Source organism: Morus notabilis, unplaced genomic scaffold, assembly GCF_000414095.1.
Source record: "Morus notabilis unplaced genomic scaffold, ASM41409v2 Scaffold139, whole genome shotgun sequence".
Lineage (NCBI taxonomy): Eukaryota > Viridiplantae > Streptophyta > Magnoliopsida > Rosales > Moraceae > Morus > Morus notabilis.
The window spans coordinates 29,974-47,033 of record NW_010361068.1 but is presented as its reverse complement, the minus strand read 5'-3'; the positions used below and the strand labels follow the sequence as shown (position 1 = coordinate 47,033).

Below are 17,060 nucleotides of genomic sequence, written 5' to 3'. Positions count from 1 at the left end.
TAATCTTATTCTCTAAGGAATCTGCACAAATTCTCTAAGTACAGAATCTGAATATTAAGATATAAAGACATGATTTAAACTTTAAACACAAGTTTACCTGCAAAATAAATTCGAATTAAAAGCAATAAATAATTAAATATTCTGATGTAAGATTGCCAATAAAAATATACTTAGGAATAAAACTCCTAACGACAATAATAGTAATATCAATGTAATTAGTAAAATCTCCTTTAATATAGTTAAAAACTATTGATTTATAATATATAAACTCATTAAAAGCACATGAATACTTTTGAAATTCATTTCCGTTTGGCTTATAAATTTAAATAGAAAGTTTGAATCACAATTCAAATTTTTATTAAAGAAAATACTATATCAAAAAAATTTGAATTATAGTTATTAAAATTTGAATTATAGTTGTTAAAGTTTGAATGGAAATTTAAAATTTTGTTATAGAAAAATAGTGAAAAATTCAAATCTGTAAATTTAATTACGAAAATAGTAGAAAATAGGCTAATATAAAAAGCTTGAGGAAGTATATAGGCCAACTTTTAGTTATAGAAATTAATTGGCCATAACTTATCAAGTTATGGTTCATAACCAGATAAGTTATAGACAAACTTGTTAAGTTATGATTCATAGCCAGACAAGTTATAAACAAAAATCGTGAATTATGGACAATAACTTGTCAAGTTATGGTTCATAACCAGACAAGTTATAAACGTAAACAGTAATTTAATCTATTTATTAACTTATATAAACTATTAACCTATTAATTTTAATTCATCTCAAATCTGAACTTTTTTTTTTTCTCCCATTTAATTTAACGGCTAATAATTCATCTCTTGATTGATCCATTACTACTGGGCAGAAAATCCGGCCGAACCGGCCGGTTCAAACAACCGCTCAGTCGGTAGGAAGAAAAACCAGCTCCGAGCTTCCGGTAAAACCCCAGAGAATCTCCCAGAAACCTCTCTTCCACTCCTCTCTGGTCCATCCCATTACAGACGACAACGAAATGCCGTTCGTTTCACAGATACAGCGACAGTCCGATTACAGCCTCTTTTCTCCCTCAACACCTATCGTCATCGACAATGGCGGTTCCTATTTCCGAATTGGATATCTCTCTCTCTCTCTCTCTCTCTCTCTCTCTCCCTCCCTAAATTTACCTTGTTCGTGTTCGTATTTGTATGCAAATCGAGTATAGAAAGTGTCATTTCGCGTAATTGCTTTTTGCAGATGGGCAGGAGAGACGGACCCTCGCGTTATTTTCCGCAATATTGTCCAGAGACCTCGCCATAAGACCACTGGTAAAACCTTTCTTCCTCTCTCTCTCTCTCTCTCTCTCTCTCTCTCTCTCTCTCTCTGTTTCTGTGTGTGTGGCTTCTTGTTGTTGTTTTTTTTTTTTTTTTGAAGTGGGACATAAAAAATTTTGCTTCTTTATGTTTGGTTGCTTCGAAGTTGAGCTAAACATTTTTTTTTTATGGTGGTGTTTGTAGAAATGAGCAATGTTTATAGGATTTCTTACACTTTAGGTGAAATTCCGTTTTATGATCGAGTAAGGATCGAAAGCGGAGCGAATTCTCATGATAAAGAACGCATTTTGGCATTTTGACATTTTGAGATGATTAATGTGGTGATTCCTTCCTTGCATTGATGACACAGGTGAAACTGTCACTATTGTTGGTGACCATGATCCTGCACTGCTGAAATACTTTGACTGCACTCGCTCAGGGCCTCGCTCGGCATTTGACTGCAATGTTGTTTATCAGTTTGAAATAATGGAATATGTAAGCTTGTTATTGTTGTTTATGGGGCTTGATGTTCCTTTTTAAACTCTATGGACCCTTTATGTCTCGGGGCACTTCCATAGATTAGTCAAAGTCGTGTTCGAATAGAAAATCTACATAGGTTGCAGGGAACTCAATTTCAGTTATGTTTTATTATAACCACTCCATTTATGCATCTTTATGGCTTATGCTCATCTTATTAGTTAAATGATTTATAAATTGTGGTCTAGCTTACATACTCTTGTATCCACAGATTCTTGACTTTGGCTTCGATCGTTTGGGTGCAGAAGGATCACAGGTATGATAAAAAATGAGGTTACTTTTCTGTTTGTTTTGTGTGTTTCACTGGAAAGGCCAGGGATTGTTCCAGTGACATTTCTCAGCATATTTTACTCTATAAATGCTCCTTATGCCTCAGTATTTTATGTTGCTCTCTATTGGTTTGGATAATCTGTGCTTTACAGGCACCTTTTTGGATTTTAGTGGGTTTTCTTGTACAACACTGGGTTATTGGTTATGTTCATTTACATTCTGCTTCCTTTGTATCCAAAATGCGAATGGCTGACCACTGATATGAGTAGAGTTCTTTTTAGTGTGTAAAATTTGTGCTACTAACTGTTGGACGGGCGATTAGATTGTTATTTTTCTTTGGGTTCCTTTTTTTGGACTGATTTTGTAATTTTTTGAGGTTTTATTATCTTTGTTTGACCCTTGATTTTATTTTCATTTGAAGGCAGTGCAGATTGATCACCCTATATTGATTACTGAATGTGTATGCAACCCTGTTCATTCTCGGAGTAAAATGGCTGAACTTTTATTTGAGACTTATGGAGTTCCATCAATAGGTAACAACGTCAACTTTTACCATCCTGAAAACTTGATCTCCAGTGGGTGGGCTTAAAAAAAAAATCAAGATATTTATCCTGATGAACAAGCCATTGTGTTTTCTGGTCGTTACTGGATGGGCTTGGCCTTGTGATTATATACACACATATATACCTTTATGTTCTAAAGATGTGATTATATATACACATATATGTATGTACACATATATATATATATATATTTAAAAAAAACTTGTTTCTTTTCAGAAAAAAAAAAAAAAAAAAAAAACATTTTTATGTTCTAAAGATGCTTTTTTGCTGGAGTTTAAGTCTTATATATCTTGTGTCTCACACTATGTGTGCTGCTATCTAAAGGCTTTTTTTTTAGTACATTTTCACAGCGTATGGTGTTGATGCTGCATTCAGCTATAAGTATAATCAACAACGTGGGGTTTGTAATAAAGATGGTCTTGCTATCTGCCCTGGATTTACAACTACTCATGTTGTCCCAGTATGATTTCTATCCTTGTTATTGAGTTAACTCAAGCATTAATCCTAGTTAATATATTATTATTAGTGTAAAAAAAAAAAAAGAGTTGAGTGCTTACGTGTAATCATGCTCAATTTGTCCTTTAGTAGATGTTACCTCTCTGCATGAAATGAAAGAAATTCTCTCTTGTGCACATATCAGCAACGCATGTACTTTTGCTATCAATTTGACATTCTTAAACAAAAGTAGGTTGATCTTCTTGTTCATTCAATCTTAGATCGATATATTTATTGAATCTTGTCTTTGCTTCAGACATTATCAATAAGAGTCTAATCTTTGTACATTTGCACGCGGTTTGTACTTTTGCCAATCAGAAAACGTGCAAATGCCTAGTATTTACGAGTCCGTTCTATGTTCCGTACATTACCTAATTGAGGATGATAATGTCGTGTTTCTGAGTCCAGTTTATCGATGGTGAGCCAGTTTATAATGGGTGCAGCAGGACTAACATTGGTGGATTTCACGTCACTGATTATCTGAAGCAACTTCTTTCCCTTAAATACCCCCATCACATGTGAGTAGAATTGGATACTGGTTCTGGTACTTTGAAGTAGATATATGTATGAAATTTCTAAGTCTATAAAATTCAATAGGGCTAGGTTTACATGGGAGAAGGTTGAAGACCTGAAGATGGAACACTGTTATATTTCTCAAGACTACGGTTCCGAAGCTCAATTATTTCAGGTAATCACAAATTCATAATTGGTCTTCCACTCTTATGCTCGTTTTGTCATTCTACTTTTCAAACTCTAAAGATGCACATTTTTTAAATTGTTGATAGAAAGGAACCAAGGAAGCGGAAGAGAAAACAAGGTGCTGGCAGCTTCCGTGGGTTCCCCCTCCAACTGAGGTGCTGCCTTCAGAAGAAGAGATTGCAAGAAAGGCAGCCATAAAAGAGAAACAGGGTCAACGTTTGCGAGAAATGGCAGAGGCCAAGAGGTCTTCTAGGATAAATGAGCTAGAGAATGAATTACATGGTTTAGAATTCCTCCTGAAGCAGCTTGAGCAAGTGGAAGAGGATGATATACCATCTTTCCTGTCAGAAACTGGGTATGTTTCAAAGCATGAAATAGAATCTGCCGTGGTGAAGGTAACACAATCTTTACGAAAGGCAAAAGGTGAGCAAGCCGAGAGCGAGGAGAAGACTGATCCTAATTCGAATGAAAAGTTTCCTCTTATTAATGTCCCTGACAACATGCTGACCGCAGAGCAGGTATGCTTTTACATACTAGATGTTTATCTATGTTCCCAATTATCTTGAGGTAGCTCTTGATTGCACTTGAAAGTACATATATACTCGTGTCTCTCTGTAACCTAACATTTAACATCTTTTATTCGTGTTCTTTCATTAGCTCAAGGAAAAGAGAAGGCAATTGTTTCTTAAAACCACATCTGAAGGACGACAGCGAGCTAAACAGAAGCGTCAAGAAGAAGAATTGGAGCGAGAAAGGAGAAATCAAGAAGACGAAGTTAAACGCTTGTATGTGCTAAACATAGATTCGTACATCCTTCATTTGGAATTAGGAACAACTGTCTTAGTCAGATATTTATTATTCTATTTATTTAATGCACCTCATACTTTTAGAGTAACGGAACTCTTTATCCTCTACCTTTGTTCATTTGGTTGTCTTTCTTCATGTTGTAGAGAAAACCCAGAGCTATATTTAGAGCAGTTGCAGGCCAAATACAAAGAACTGTATGAGAAAGTTGAACAAAGAAAGCGACTAAAAACAAATGGGGGACATACAAATGGAAACAATTTATCTGGAGGTGTCGGCCGTGGTGAGAGGCTGAGTGCTGCCCAGAGAGAAAGGATGCGACTTTTAACAACAGCCGCTTTCGATCGCGGTAAGGGTGAAGATACTTTTGGTGCAAGGGATGAAGATTGGCAACTATATAAACTGATGAGCAAAGATAATGATGATGAGGATGACGGACTAGACGAGGATGAAGCAGAGCTAGCTCGCGTGTCTTCTAGGCTTCAGGTCAGTTTATCTAGGTTATCTCACCTCACCAGTATGCTATTCTATTTTTATTGTTGCTGATCTCTATTTTGTGAATCTTATGATGGCTTATGACTCTGGCAGGAACTAGATCCAACTTTTGTTCCGAAGTCAGAAGTTGGAACCTCACAACCTGCTGAAGTTCCACGGTTCCGTCCTCTCACTAAAGAAGATTTCCAGATTGTTCTTGGGGTCGAGAGGTTCAGATGTCCTGAGATATTATTCCGTCCCAATTGGATCGGTATTGACCAGGCAGGGTTAGATGAGATGGCTGGGGTTTCAATAAGGAGGTTGCCATCCAAGGACCAAGAGTTGGAGGAGAGACTGACTAGTTCAATATTCATGACCGGGGGGAGTTGTCTCTTTCCTGGTATAAGTGAGCGCTTGGAAGCCGGGATCCGAATGATTAGGCCTTGTGGTTCACCCATAAGGGTGGTGAAAGCATTGGATCCAATTCTCGATGCATGGCGGGGAGCGTCTGCTTATGCTGCTTCCCCAGAGTTCTTGGCTCAAACATTCAGCAAGTCAGACTATTATGAGAAGGGTGAAGATTGGCTTCGGAGATACCAATTTCGATATACATTTTGATATCTTTAGTGACATGCATGCAGCTTGTATATTGTCTTTTCTACCGGATGGCAAGAAAATTAATGTTATTCAGACTAACTTTTGCCCATGGCCAATGAAGTTTTAGTGAAATAACACTTCTATGTTCTTTGACACTCGCTGTGTTCTATAAGTTCTACAAGATTGTGTTCTCTGATAGCGGTACTTCGATAAAATGGATCTCATCAATCAAACTGATGAAACCGACTAATCTATACCAATCTGCTAATATGTATTTTGGATGATTTGGAAGTAGTCTTTCCATTTATTCAATTATTCATAATTCTGTGGCTAGTTTCGGGCATCCAAAACACCGTGTGCATTCGATTTCCAACTATTTTTCTTTATGTAAATGTCTCAGGTTTAATTAAAATGTTTTCTATTTACTATTATTTACTAAAAGTACTTTTAAAATATGTTATATACCTATTTTACTTCGTAAAAATGTTATTTACTACAATTTTCATTTATTTTATTTTACATTGATTCTGATTTTATTAAAACCCATTAAAAAAAAATGCCTTTAAAGAAGGGTATGCACGCTTATATGAGAAATTACTCCAATTGAAATATAAGATTGTAGAGATGACTAAGCTTCATATTTAGTTTTTCAAAAGATGTCTTATGTTGTTTTGGTAAGATTGAAATATCATTAAATGACTAAAGCACTTCTAATTATGACCCATCTAACAATAATACGAACCTCAATTCAATTAAATTCGAGAGTACATTACGTAGATTCACCTAAAAATCCATGCAAAATATCATGTTGTTATAAGCTCATACAAAATCATGTCATCATGCACGATATCATAGGTAGTTATTTTATGAGAATTTTTTCGGTATACCAACATACTGCTAGATCAAGTTTTCTGTCGTCAGATCTGCATAAGATCACGTAAACAAAAAGTACGCAGATCCAACAGTTAAAAAACTTTAGCCTACCAGCAAGCGTATCAAAAAATCTATCTTATTTTATTGCTATAAGCCCTCCTAGATGATTAGTAAATAAATAATTTAACCTCAGCAGAATGTGTACCAGGAATACATGAAAAAAAAAAAAAACAAGAAGACTAAAAGCACAAACAAATAAGCCAAACAATCAAACTATATTCTCATGAAAAAAATAAAAATAAAAATTATAAGATTGAAAGCAACGGCTACTCTTTTTTTTTTTCAGAGCAAAAAAAACGGCTACTTGTTTTCCTAGTTTTGGTAACTCTAGCCCTATAGCCCGAGTCATAAAGCTTCAGCAACACATTTGACCGTTGGATCAACTAAATTGGCACAGAATAACAAAAAGTGATTTATTAAAAAATAAAATTAAAAAAAATTAATTCCTTTTCCGTAGCTCCTAAATCCGCTCCTATAAACCCTACCAAAATTCGACCGTTGCAGAGAGTGGTTTCCTCTCTCTCTCTCTCTCTCTCTCTCTCTCTCTCTCTCTCAGGCTATACACAAAGATTATAGAGAAGAAGACGATCTTTGAAAAGCCCTAAAAATGGAATCCACACTGACAAGGAAAACGGGGCTGAATCTCCCAGCTGGAATGTCGGAGACTTCTCTTCGGCTCGAGACCTTCAACTCGGCGTCGCTCCGGGGGATCTCGAGCCTCTCGTCGCCGTCGTCGAAGTCGTCGACGTGCAGCGATCGGTTCATTCCGTGCCGGTCGTCGTCGAGGCTCCACACATTCGGGCTGATTGACAAGGCCTCGCCCGCCAAGGAAGGCGGCAACGAGGCCTACTCGAGGATTTTGAAATCCGAGCTTTTCGGGGCTGATTTCGGTTGTTTTTCTTCCCCTGCAGGTGGTGCTGGGAACCAGGCGGCGTCGCCGATGAGTAGTCCGAGCAAGAACATGCTGCGGTTCAAGACCGATCACTCCGGCCCGAGCTCGCCCTACTCACAGTCAATTTTGGGGCACGACAGCGGGTTCTCCAACGAGTGTTCGACGCCTCCGAAGCCGCCTCGTAAAGTCCCCAAGACGCCCCATAAGGTCAGCAATTAGTCTATCTTGAGGATCGAAACTGCCATGATTTCTTGCATTTAATTTTGATCTTGATCTGATATAGAGCGTTACTTTTCCAATGACAAGGTGAATAAATTCATCTCAGTTTAGATTTGAAGTCTAAAGGTTAAATCTTGAGCTCTTTGGGCCAAATGAGAATCAACACCTGCCATGAAAGCTAAAATCTGGAGGTCAGAGACGGATTAATTAAAAATTTTGAACTACATCAATAGTGGAATAAGCACTGAACATCTTATGATTTTTTTTTTCCTTCTAGAATTTATTATCTGTTGATTTTACTTTTTCATTAATTTTTTGATATCTTTTTTTTTCTTCCTTCAAAAATATACTGAAGTCGTATATTATGTTAATTTTTGTTTATTTTAGTTTTTAGATTTGAAATGATAGATTAAAGGGAAAAAAAAGAAAAGAAGTCATAGTGTATCCGCATAAAGCCAATTTGAGCCCAAGTTTTGTAGAGATCACTATGAAGCATATTTTTGCTTAGAAGTAATCTAGTTGATTAGTGAAATGTTATTAGCATTATAGCAAATATTAGTTAAGTAGTGAACAAAGAGTGAAAACCGTAAAAATTGGTTGGCAGGTTCTTGATGCTCCATCACTGCAAGATGACTTTTACTTGAACCTTGTGGATTGGTCTTCCCAAAATATTCTTGCTGTTGGATTGGGCACGTGTGTTTATCTATGGAGTGCTACAAACAGCAAGGTGATTTTCCAACTAAGTTGTCCTTGTTTCCCCAACTAGATCGGTTAAAATGGCAATGCGAAAAACTTTGGAGTAACGTTGTTCTTTTTTCTCAGGTGACAAAGTTGTGTGACTTGGGACCTAACGACGGAATTTGTTCGGTGCAGTGGACCCGGGAGGGTTCGTACATAGCAATTGGTACAAATCTCGGCCAAGTTCAGGTACTTAATTGGCAGAACAATGTTACCTTTCTTCCTTTTTAGTCATGTGAAATATTTTGGGAGTGATGAGGAATTTGGGGGCTTCTGTTGTATAGGTTTGGGATGGTACTCAGTGCAAAAAGGTCCGAACGATGGGCGGTCATCAAACAAGGACAGGGGTTTTGGCATGGAACTCTCGCACTTTAGCTTCAGGAAGCAGGGATAGGAACATTCTTCAACATGATCTTCGGGTCTCCAATGATTTCATTAGCAAACTTCTTGGCCACAAGTCAGAGGTAAACAAAACACCTCTAGGACTAGAAGTTTTAATAAGGTCTTCTGAAAGCTTTCAAGTGTTAATCATTTACTATAGAGTTTCCGTATATCATTACTTGCATTGTCATCATTCAAACTGCATAAGGTCCTGTAAGGAAAACTGCATTCGTTTTCTTTTCCTCCTCCGCTCATTAACTTCCACGAAATGCGTCATGTCATGTTAGGAATCATGAAAATTTTTTGAAGATGGTTTAGCCTTCTTCATTCCAAAATCAAATCTGACATTGAACTTCCATGATCATAGGTATGTGGGCTGAAGTGGTCTCCTGATGATAGGGAACTCGCTTCCGGTGGCAATGATAATCAGGTATACCATAATGTTTTGATTTGTTTCCAATGTCTATTTTCGCTTGCCCCTCTTCAATGTTTAGCCCCATAACTCTTGACAATTACCAACTCCATGACTTTCTTGATGTCCAGCTATTGGTTTGGAACCAGCACTCTCAGCAACCAGTGCTAAAACTTACAGAACATACAGCAGCTGTTAAGGCCATTACGTGGTCACCCCACCAGAGCAGCCTACTTGCATCTGGAGGTGGAACAGCCGACAGATGTATTCGCTTCTGGAACACTACAAACGGCCACCAATTAAACTGTGTTGACACAGGAAGTCAGGTTCATATTTCCTCAAGTTTTCATTCATGTTTATTTTCTTTGGGTCTTTTCACAATACCGAGCATAAAGGAAAGCTCGTATTAACTTGCAACCATCACAATGCAGGTATGCAACCTTGCCTGGAGTAAGAACGTTAATGAGCTAGTCAGCACTCATGGGTATTCCCAGAATCAAATCATGGTGTGGAAGTATCCATCAATGGCAAAGGTATATATATAAATCTATTGATTTTTCTCTATAAGTTCTCTCTATTCTAAATGAGACTGTTAGATTTTACTGTTCTGTTATTTTCTCATCATCTCTTGGAAATTGTTCTTTTCACTCAACTCTTATTTATTCTCTTAATTAGGTAGCCACTCTAACTGGACATAATATGCGAGTGCTCTACCTTGCAACGTCACCAGATGGTCAAGTAAGTTTCCACACATCTGTAGCAAACAAAATCTGGTTTCTTACCGCAAAAGAGATGTTTCAGAACGTAACAAAACTTACTTATTTTTGCAGACAATAGTTACAGGAGCTGGCGATGAGACTCTTCGGTTCTGGAATGTGTTTCCATCCGTGAAAACACCGGTAAGCACGACCAATACCAAAATCCTGTCACTTCAATAAAATCTAAAATTTGTACACAGCTTCTCACCAAAATTTTTATGGCTCTAATGGTTACAGGCACCTGTCAAAGATGTTGGTCTCTGGTCATTAGGAAGAACCCAGATTCGTTGATGTTCCTTCACAGCTACTGCTGCACATAATGTATATGAATATAGTACCATCAACCATGAGCTCTCCCGGCCAAAACGAGAAAAGTGGGGAGAGAAAGATGAAGATATTTAAGAGCTAAACAAGCGAGTGGCATATATTTATATTCAGATTGAGACTAACAAAATCTGGTGCAACTGGAACCATGTAATTCTTCAATTTCGTTAATAAGTAAAGATTTGAGTTCTCTTTCATTTTTCAGGAGTCAACTACAAAAAAAAAAAAAAAAGAGAGACCATTATTCTGAACTTCTTGTCAACATTCTCTAATACTTGGACTAATAAGCTATATATAGCCTAATTAGGCTAACCAATTAGATACTCTAATAAAGATACATTGTGTATAACAGCCAAAAAGCATTTGTCAATGTCCTTTCCTCTATATCGCTTGTCCCAGCTGTTGTTTGCATAATTTCTACACCTTTTTCTGTGACTGCAGACCTTGACATATCAAATAAATCTCCCTTGATGACGACCTTGTAGCTTTAGGCCTCAACCACGATGCCTTTCTAAACAATGGTTTGCAGATCCGCCTGACTTCTGCATAACAAGAAATAGAGAACAACCATTCGTTAAAAGGCATCACTAAATCAAGAGCAGCACTAAATCAACCATCCGTTAAAAAGGCGGGCAAAGAAAAAAAAAAAGGAAAGGAAAGACCTTGCACATCTTCACTCTCTAAAAGCTTAATGACAAGGTGACCCCCCTTCTGCAATACACCATTATCGTCCTCTTCATTCGAACAAGTAGCCGAACCTTCCAAATAACCCTCCATCTGCGCAGAGGCACCTCTACCAACAGCGATATCAAGCGCTCGCATACCTAATTCAAATGAAATAGCTGAATCCGTGGTAGTGATTCCAGAAACCGGGGGACACATATCCGAAAGTATCACAGAAAAACTTTTCTACAACACAAGAACAACAAACAACAAGAAAACCAAATCGTCGTTCTGTTTTTGTAACATCCAGAAACAATGCACTAAAAAAAATTACTTCCATATTTTTCAAGTCGGAAACACACCTGAGGAGAGAGTGCTCTGATTCGGTCTCTGGAGAAGTTCATGATATCAGCACAAACAGTCTGAACTCTTGAATCACAGTTATGCTGAGGAACCTTTACCTTCTGCTCTGCATATGGACATTTCACAATATCAATTGCTATGAATATTTATCAATGAAACAGCAAGTTTTTGAATTTAGCACCTGATAATGTCAACATTGCTCAAACAAAGCAACAAACATTGAATGAATGAAAAGAGTCAGACCTTAACATCAATGCCCACAACAACCCCACCTTTTGTGAGGGGACCCAAGTTCTGACAAGCTACCTGGTGATGATGGCTTTGTTAGGAAATAACTAAATCAACATGAATCCCATGAAAATCAATAGGAAAAAAAAAAAAAAAAAAAAAAAAAAAAAAAAAAAAAAAAGGTTGAGATATTGAAAAGGGACCTGAAGCCAAGCACCAGGAGCACAACCAAGATCGAGAACAGATGAGCCCGGCGTTATGAGCTTGTACTGCTTCTGTATCTGAAGCAACTGTAAAATGCAAAATTATGTGTTGGAAATTAAATACAAAATTAAAAAAAAAAAGAAGAAGAAGAAGAAGAAGAAAAGAGGAAAGGACCTTAAAAGCAGAGCGAGCGACATAGCCAAGGCGTTGAGCTTCTCTGTAGAAGAAATCCGGAGATCCTGTCCCACTCATCTCTAAACTTTCTCCTCTTCTCTGCAAATGTTAAAACCCCTTTATGTCTTATCTTATTTCATCTAAACCCCTACAAACCGAAAATATTTATTTTAAACCCAAAAAAAAAAGGCTTCCATTGCCGGGATTTGAACCCGGGTCGCCTGGGTGAAAGCCAGGTATCCTAACCGGACTAGACGACAATGGAATTATTTTAAGAGTTTTAGCAAGTAATTATATATTGAATTTCTCATCACGCGGAAGAATTACTGAAAAATAAAATTTTTAACTTTTTCTTTCGTTTAAAAACAGAAATAATTCAGTTTATATCTTCAATTTTAGTGTTTCATACAATTTACTCTAGTCGGGATTTTTTCAATTTCTTTTTTTTTCTTTTAATGTTTTATGCTTTTCCTCAGTTATTTTCTTATTTGCAAAGAAAAGGAGGATACGATTACTTGTGAATGTTGAATGTTGTTAATGCAAAATAAAACGATAAATATGGAACCTTAAACAACTTACATTTGTTTATAAACTTGATACGATTAACCAGCACAGTGTCGGGACTTTATATTTTTGAATCTGTTTGAGAGTGTTTTTAAAATAATTTTATTTTATGTATGAACAATTAAAATGTGAATTTTTACCAATGATATTAGAACTGTTTTTTAAAATGCGTTAAGCTATATTTTCTAGAAATATTTTTTTTTATATATAATTTAACTTAGGGATCAGGAGAATACAGAATCAGATGTGGATTTACTAGTAAAATAATGTCAGCAACCACTCTTAGAGAAATTGTTTTAAATATTAGAAAAAAGTAAAACTGTGAAATCATATTAACTGTTTTTCGTTCTTTCTTTTTCCTTGAATCTCATTTTCTATGTATAATGGATGTTTACATATAGAGTTCATGTATATAATAAATGTTATATACATATACAGAGAAGCCTAAAAATTAATGTAAGTACATAGTAATTAACATGTTAATAAAGTACGTATTATTATTATTTTGTATTTAATTAATTATTAATTTATATTATCCTTGGACCCTAAAAGATTAAAATAAATAATGAGAAAATTACTAAACTTATTTTTAAAAGTGTGTGGTTCTGGATTTTTACCATTTATTCTTAAATTCTTGATTAGTACCCTTTTATTAATAGTTATTTGACGTAAAGAATATTAATTAAGAGTAATGAGTTAAAATCAAGACTCATTATGCACTTTTAAAAGATATTTTATGCATTTAAGCAGATTATTAATTTAATATATTAGTCTAAATCAGGACTTAAAGATTTTATTTTTTAATCAAAGTTATTAATTTATCAAACATTTATTTATTGAGGATTTACTGTATATGGTACATCCCAAGTTGAAAAACTTGTAATCCAATGACTCCCCTGCTTAAAGAAAGTAACAAGAGTTCCAATAAAGTATTTCTGCACCAGATTAAATTCCACAAGGGACGCTATGTTTAGGGCTACTCATAAACCCTAACAACCCGCAAACTCAACCCACCCCACCCCAACCCAATCCGAAAAAAGCAACCCGCAGCATTATTTTTTAATTTTTGATCCATTATACCTCTAGTGCGAAGTGTTTGTGGTGGATTGTGGGTTGGGCCCATAACAACTCGCAACCTCCAACCCAACCCGCACAACACATCCCCAGGCTTACTTTCGGCCCATTAATATTATACTTTTGGCCCAAGTTCTAACCCTAGGCTGTCATTAGGGCAACCACTCAACCATCTTCCCTCATTCCACACCTCTCGGCCGCCTCTCCCCCCAGGCCCTCACAACTCTCTCCTCAGTGCTTAGTCCTTTTGGCCGCCGTCTTGCCGACTTTCTCCAGTGCTCTCTCGCCTCTCGGTCTCTCCTCACTGCTTTGTGCTCTCTCACCTCTAGTCTTTATCTCCTCACTGCTCTGTGCACATATTTATTGTTTTACGATACTTTTGTTATCTTTTAGTATTTATTTGTCTAGCTTGACACTTCCTCTGTTTACATTCATTTTATAAATTTCAACTCATTTATATTGTTTTCCCAGCAAAAGAACTACTTGACGTCATTTTTAAGGCTTTTGAATGATTGGTCTTTTCATACATGGACGAAAATGACGATGTTGAGGGAAATATAGATGGATCCAGATTTTTAAAATTAGACAATATTGACTGTATCATGCCCGTGACGTACTTGTTGTCCAAGTCTCCATAGTGACTTCTGAGTCAGCTTTTATTACTGGTGGTCGCATTCTAGATCCATTTAGGTTCTCTTTGAATCCTAAGATGGTGGAGGCTCTTGTCTGTACTCAAAATTGGTTGAAGTCTACACATGATTCTATGCAAGTAAGAGATTATTTGGATGACTTAGAGACTTATGAAAATCGAGGTAAGACAATTTTTATGTACCTTTATACGTAAATGTCAATGTTATACCTATTTCTATTATATGAGCTCTAAAGTATCCAAGTAATTACTTAATCTATTTTCATTTTTCTTGTACATAACTCAACTTCATGTCTTACTACAACCATTGAGGAGCCTATGAGCGTGGACTAATAATGATGGTTGTCGTTACAGTGCTTGCTTTGGATGGATTTGAATTTTGATTAAATTTATGTTTGCTTTATGTTTGATGCTCGATAGACTACTTTGCTTTATGTTTAATGTTAGATTGAACTTTGAATTGACAATTGTTTGATGATGGATTGATTATTATTATTTCTATTTAATGATGAACTTTGAATGTTGAAGTTAATTTTTAAAATTTCTATTGTTTAGATATATTTATGTTTGGCAGCATGAATCTGACCATCCAACTCACCCTGCGTCGCCCCAACTTAACCCAAATATTATTGGGTTGTAAAATTTTTCTAACATCGTTAAGGCTAAATATATACAACCCACATCCTTTGAGACAAAGGAAGAAAAAACCCTACTCTATACCAACTATGAATAGTCAGGACTTAAAGATTTTATTTTTTAATCAAAGTTATTAATTTATCAAACATTTATTTATTGAGGATTTACTGTATATGGTACATCCCAAGTTGAAAAACTTGTAATCCAATGACTCCCCTGCTTAAAGAAAGTAACAAGAGTTCTAATAAAATATTTCTGCACCAGATTAAATTCCACAAGGGACGCTATGTTTAGGGCTGCTCATAAACCCTAACAACCCGCAAACTCAACCCATCCCACCCCAACCCAATCCGAAAGAAGCAACCCGCAGCATTATTTTTTAATTTTCGACCCATTATACCTCTGGTGCGAAGTGTTTGTGGTGGATTGTGGGTTGGGCCCATAACAACTCGCAACCCCCAACCCAACCCGCACAACACATCCCCAGGCTTACTTTCGGCCCATTAATATTATACTTTTGGCCCAAGTTCTAACCCTAGGCTGTCATTAGGGCAACCACTCAACCATCTTCCCTCATTCCACACCTCTCGGCCGCCTCTCCCCTCAGGCCCTCACAACTCTCTCCTCAGTGCTTAGTCCTCTTGACCGTCATCTTGCCGACTTTCTCCAGTGCTCTCTCGCCTCTCGGTCTCTCCTCACTGCTTTGTGCTCTCTCACCTCTAGTCTCTATCTCCTCACTGCTCTGTGCACATATTTATTGTTTTACGATACTTTTGTTATCTTTTAGTACTTATTTGTCTAGCTCGACACTTCCTCTGTTTACATTCATTTTATAAATTTCAACTCATTTATATCGTTTTCCCAGCAAAAGAACTACTTGACGTCATTTTTAAGGCTTTTGAATGATTGGTCTTTTCATCCATGGACGAAAATGACGATGTTGAGGGAAATATAGATGGATCCAGATTTTTAAAATTAGACAATATTGACCGTCTCATGCCCGTGACGTACTTGTTGTCCAAGTCTCCATAGTGACTTCCGAGTCAGCTTTTAGTACTGGTGGTCGCATTCTGGATCCATTTAGGTACTCTTTGAATCCTAAGATGGCGGAGGCTCTTGTCTGTACTCAAAATTGGTTGAAGTCTACACATGATTCTCATGCAAGTAAGAGATTATTTGGATGACTTAGAGACTTATGAAAATCGAGGTAAGACAATTTTTATGTACCTTTATACGTAAATGTCAATGTTATACCTATTTCTATTATATGAGCTCTAAAGTATCCAAGTAATTACTTAATCTATTTTCATTTTTCTTGTACATAACTCAACTTCATGTCTTACTACAACCATTAAGGAGCCTATGAGCGTGGACTAATAATGATGGTTGTCGTTGCAGTGCTTGCTTTGGATGGATTTGAATTTTGATTAAATTTATGTTTGCTTTATGTTTGATGCTCGATAGACTACTTTGCTTTATGTTTAATGTTAGATTGAACTTTGAATTGACAATTGTTTGATGATGGATTGATTATTATTATTTCTATTTGATGATGAACTTTGAATGTTGAAGTTAATTTTCAAAATTTCTATTGTTTAGATATATTTATGTTTGGCAGCATGAATCTGACCACCCAACTCACCCTGCGCCGCCCCAACCCAACCCAAATATTATTGGATTGTAAAATTTTTCTAACATCGTTGAGGTTAAATATGTGCAACCCGCACCTTTTAAGACAGAGGAAGAAAAAACCCTATCCTATACCAATTATGAATAGTCCTAGCTATGTTACTCAATCTGTTAAATCTCTGTGTCCTCTAACAGATCAAATTCCTCCCCTCCCTGTGCCACAAATACAATATAATTATAGTTAAAACAATAGAAATAAACTAATTATTATTATAATATGGCAGTACAAATAAACTCCAAATGACATCATGCAATCCGGGACTATTCACTCCACGTAACTGCTGACCTTTCCACACAAATTGAATGGCTGTTTCTCTTTCTATATCTAATCATATATATTGCTTATATTCCCTGCATCGAACAGCTTGGTGACAAAGGCCACTCAATTATTTATTATATATATAATATAAAAATGTAAATATATA

At 36.4% G+C, this 17,060-nt stretch overlaps 3 protein-coding genes and 1 non-coding gene across 5 annotated transcripts; 2 read left to right on the top strand and 2 right to left on the bottom strand.

Annotated features, from left to right (window-relative positions):
- The first annotated feature begins 966 nt into the window (after nucleotides 1-966).
- Nucleotides 967-5,981, top strand: LOC21408038 (actin-related protein 5). The gene is made up of 12 exons (XM_024165784.1): nucleotides 967-1,119; nucleotides 1,240-1,310; nucleotides 1,666-1,790; nucleotides 2,044-2,088; nucleotides 2,524-2,635; nucleotides 3,016-3,125; nucleotides 3,569-3,678; nucleotides 3,758-3,848; nucleotides 3,946-4,377; nucleotides 4,517-4,644; nucleotides 4,810-5,149; nucleotides 5,252-5,981. Exons 1-12 carry the CDS (start codon nucleotides 1,019-1,021, stop codon nucleotides 5,753-5,755), a joined length of 2,169 nt encoding a protein of 722 aa, XP_024021552.1. The 5' UTR covers nucleotides 967-1,018; the 3' UTR covers nucleotides 5,756-5,981.
- Nucleotides 5,982-7,092: 1,111 nt separating this feature from the next.
- On the top strand, nucleotides 7,093-10,385 carry LOC21408037 (protein FIZZY-RELATED 3). The gene is made up of 10 exons (XM_010098285.2): nucleotides 7,093-7,766; nucleotides 8,383-8,505; nucleotides 8,601-8,705; nucleotides 8,801-8,980; nucleotides 9,265-9,327; nucleotides 9,441-9,635; nucleotides 9,741-9,842; nucleotides 9,985-10,047; nucleotides 10,140-10,208; nucleotides 10,305-10,385. Exons 1-10 carry the CDS (start codon nucleotides 7,275-7,277, stop codon nucleotides 10,356-10,358), a joined length of 1,446 nt encoding a protein of 481 aa, XP_010096587.1. The 5' UTR covers nucleotides 7,093-7,274; the 3' UTR covers nucleotides 10,359-10,385.
- Nucleotides 10,386-10,786: 401 nt separating this feature from the next.
- Nucleotides 10,787-12,141, bottom strand: LOC21408036 (ribosomal RNA large subunit methyltransferase E). 2 transcript variants are annotated; one of them, XM_010098284.2, is made up of 6 exons: nucleotides 12,024-12,141; nucleotides 11,849-11,935; nucleotides 11,661-11,723; nucleotides 11,417-11,518; nucleotides 11,054-11,300; nucleotides 10,787-10,933 (listed from the first exon to the last, which is right to left on the bottom strand). In XM_010098284.2, exons 1-6 carry the CDS (start codon nucleotides 12,099-12,101, stop codon nucleotides 10,809-10,811), a joined length of 702 nt encoding a protein of 233 aa, XP_010096586.1. In that variant the 5' UTR covers nucleotides 12,102-12,141; the 3' UTR covers nucleotides 10,787-10,808. The 2 variants fall into 2 exon arrangements, with proteins under 2 accessions (XP_010096586.1, XP_024021539.1); XM_024165771.1 differs by having other exon boundaries at nucleotides 11,849-11,926.
- A 73-nt stretch (nucleotides 12,142-12,214) lies between these two features.
- Nucleotides 12,215-12,288, bottom strand: TRNAE-UUC. The gene has a single exon. It is a non-coding gene; the product is annotated as a tRNA-Glu (tRNA).
- Between the last annotated feature and the right edge of the window lie 4,772 nt (nucleotides 12,289-17,060).

What these genes read in the sequence shown, in the direction of transcription:
- LOC21408038 (XM_024165784.1), top strand. Translation starts at nt 1,019, where the DNA reads ATGCCGTTCGTTTCACAGATACAGCGACAGTCCGATTACAGCCTCTTT. An exon ending in TGGGTGCAGAAGGATCACAG is followed by an intron (nt 2,089 to 2,523) that starts GTATGATAAAAA and finishes TTTCATTTGAAG; the next exon opens with GCAGTGCAGATTGATCACCC. An exon ending in CCGAAGCTCAATTATTTCAG is followed by an intron (nt 3,849 to 3,945) that starts GTAATCACAAAT and finishes AATTGTTGATAG; the next exon opens with AAAGGAACCAAGGAAGCGGA.
- LOC21408037 (XM_010098285.2), top strand. Translation starts at nt 7,275, where the DNA reads ATGGAATCCACACTGACAAGGAAAACGGGGCTGAATCTCCCAGCTGGA. An exon ending in CCGGTGGCAATGATAATCAG is followed by an intron (nt 9,328 to 9,440) that starts GTATACCATAAT and finishes CTTGATGTCCAG; the next exon opens with CTATTGGTTTGGAACCAGCA. An exon ending in TTCCATCCGTGAAAACACCG is followed by an intron (nt 10,209 to 10,304) that starts GTAAGCACGACC and finishes TAATGGTTACAG; the next exon opens with GCACCTGTCAAAGATGTTGG.
- LOC21408036 (XM_010098284.2), bottom strand. Translation starts at nt 12,101, where the DNA reads ATGAGTGGGACAGGATCTCCGGATTTCTTCTACAGAGAAGCTCAACGC. An exon ending in CTCCTGGTGCTTGGCTTCAG is followed by an intron (nt 11,724 to 11,848) that starts GTCCCTTTTCAA and finishes CATCATCACCAG; the next exon opens with GTAGCTTGTCAGAACTTGGG. An exon ending in TTGTGGGCATTGATGTTAAG is followed by an intron (nt 11,519 to 11,660) that starts GTCTGACTCTTT and finishes TATGCAGAGCAG; the next exon opens with AAGGTAAAGGTTCCTCAGCA.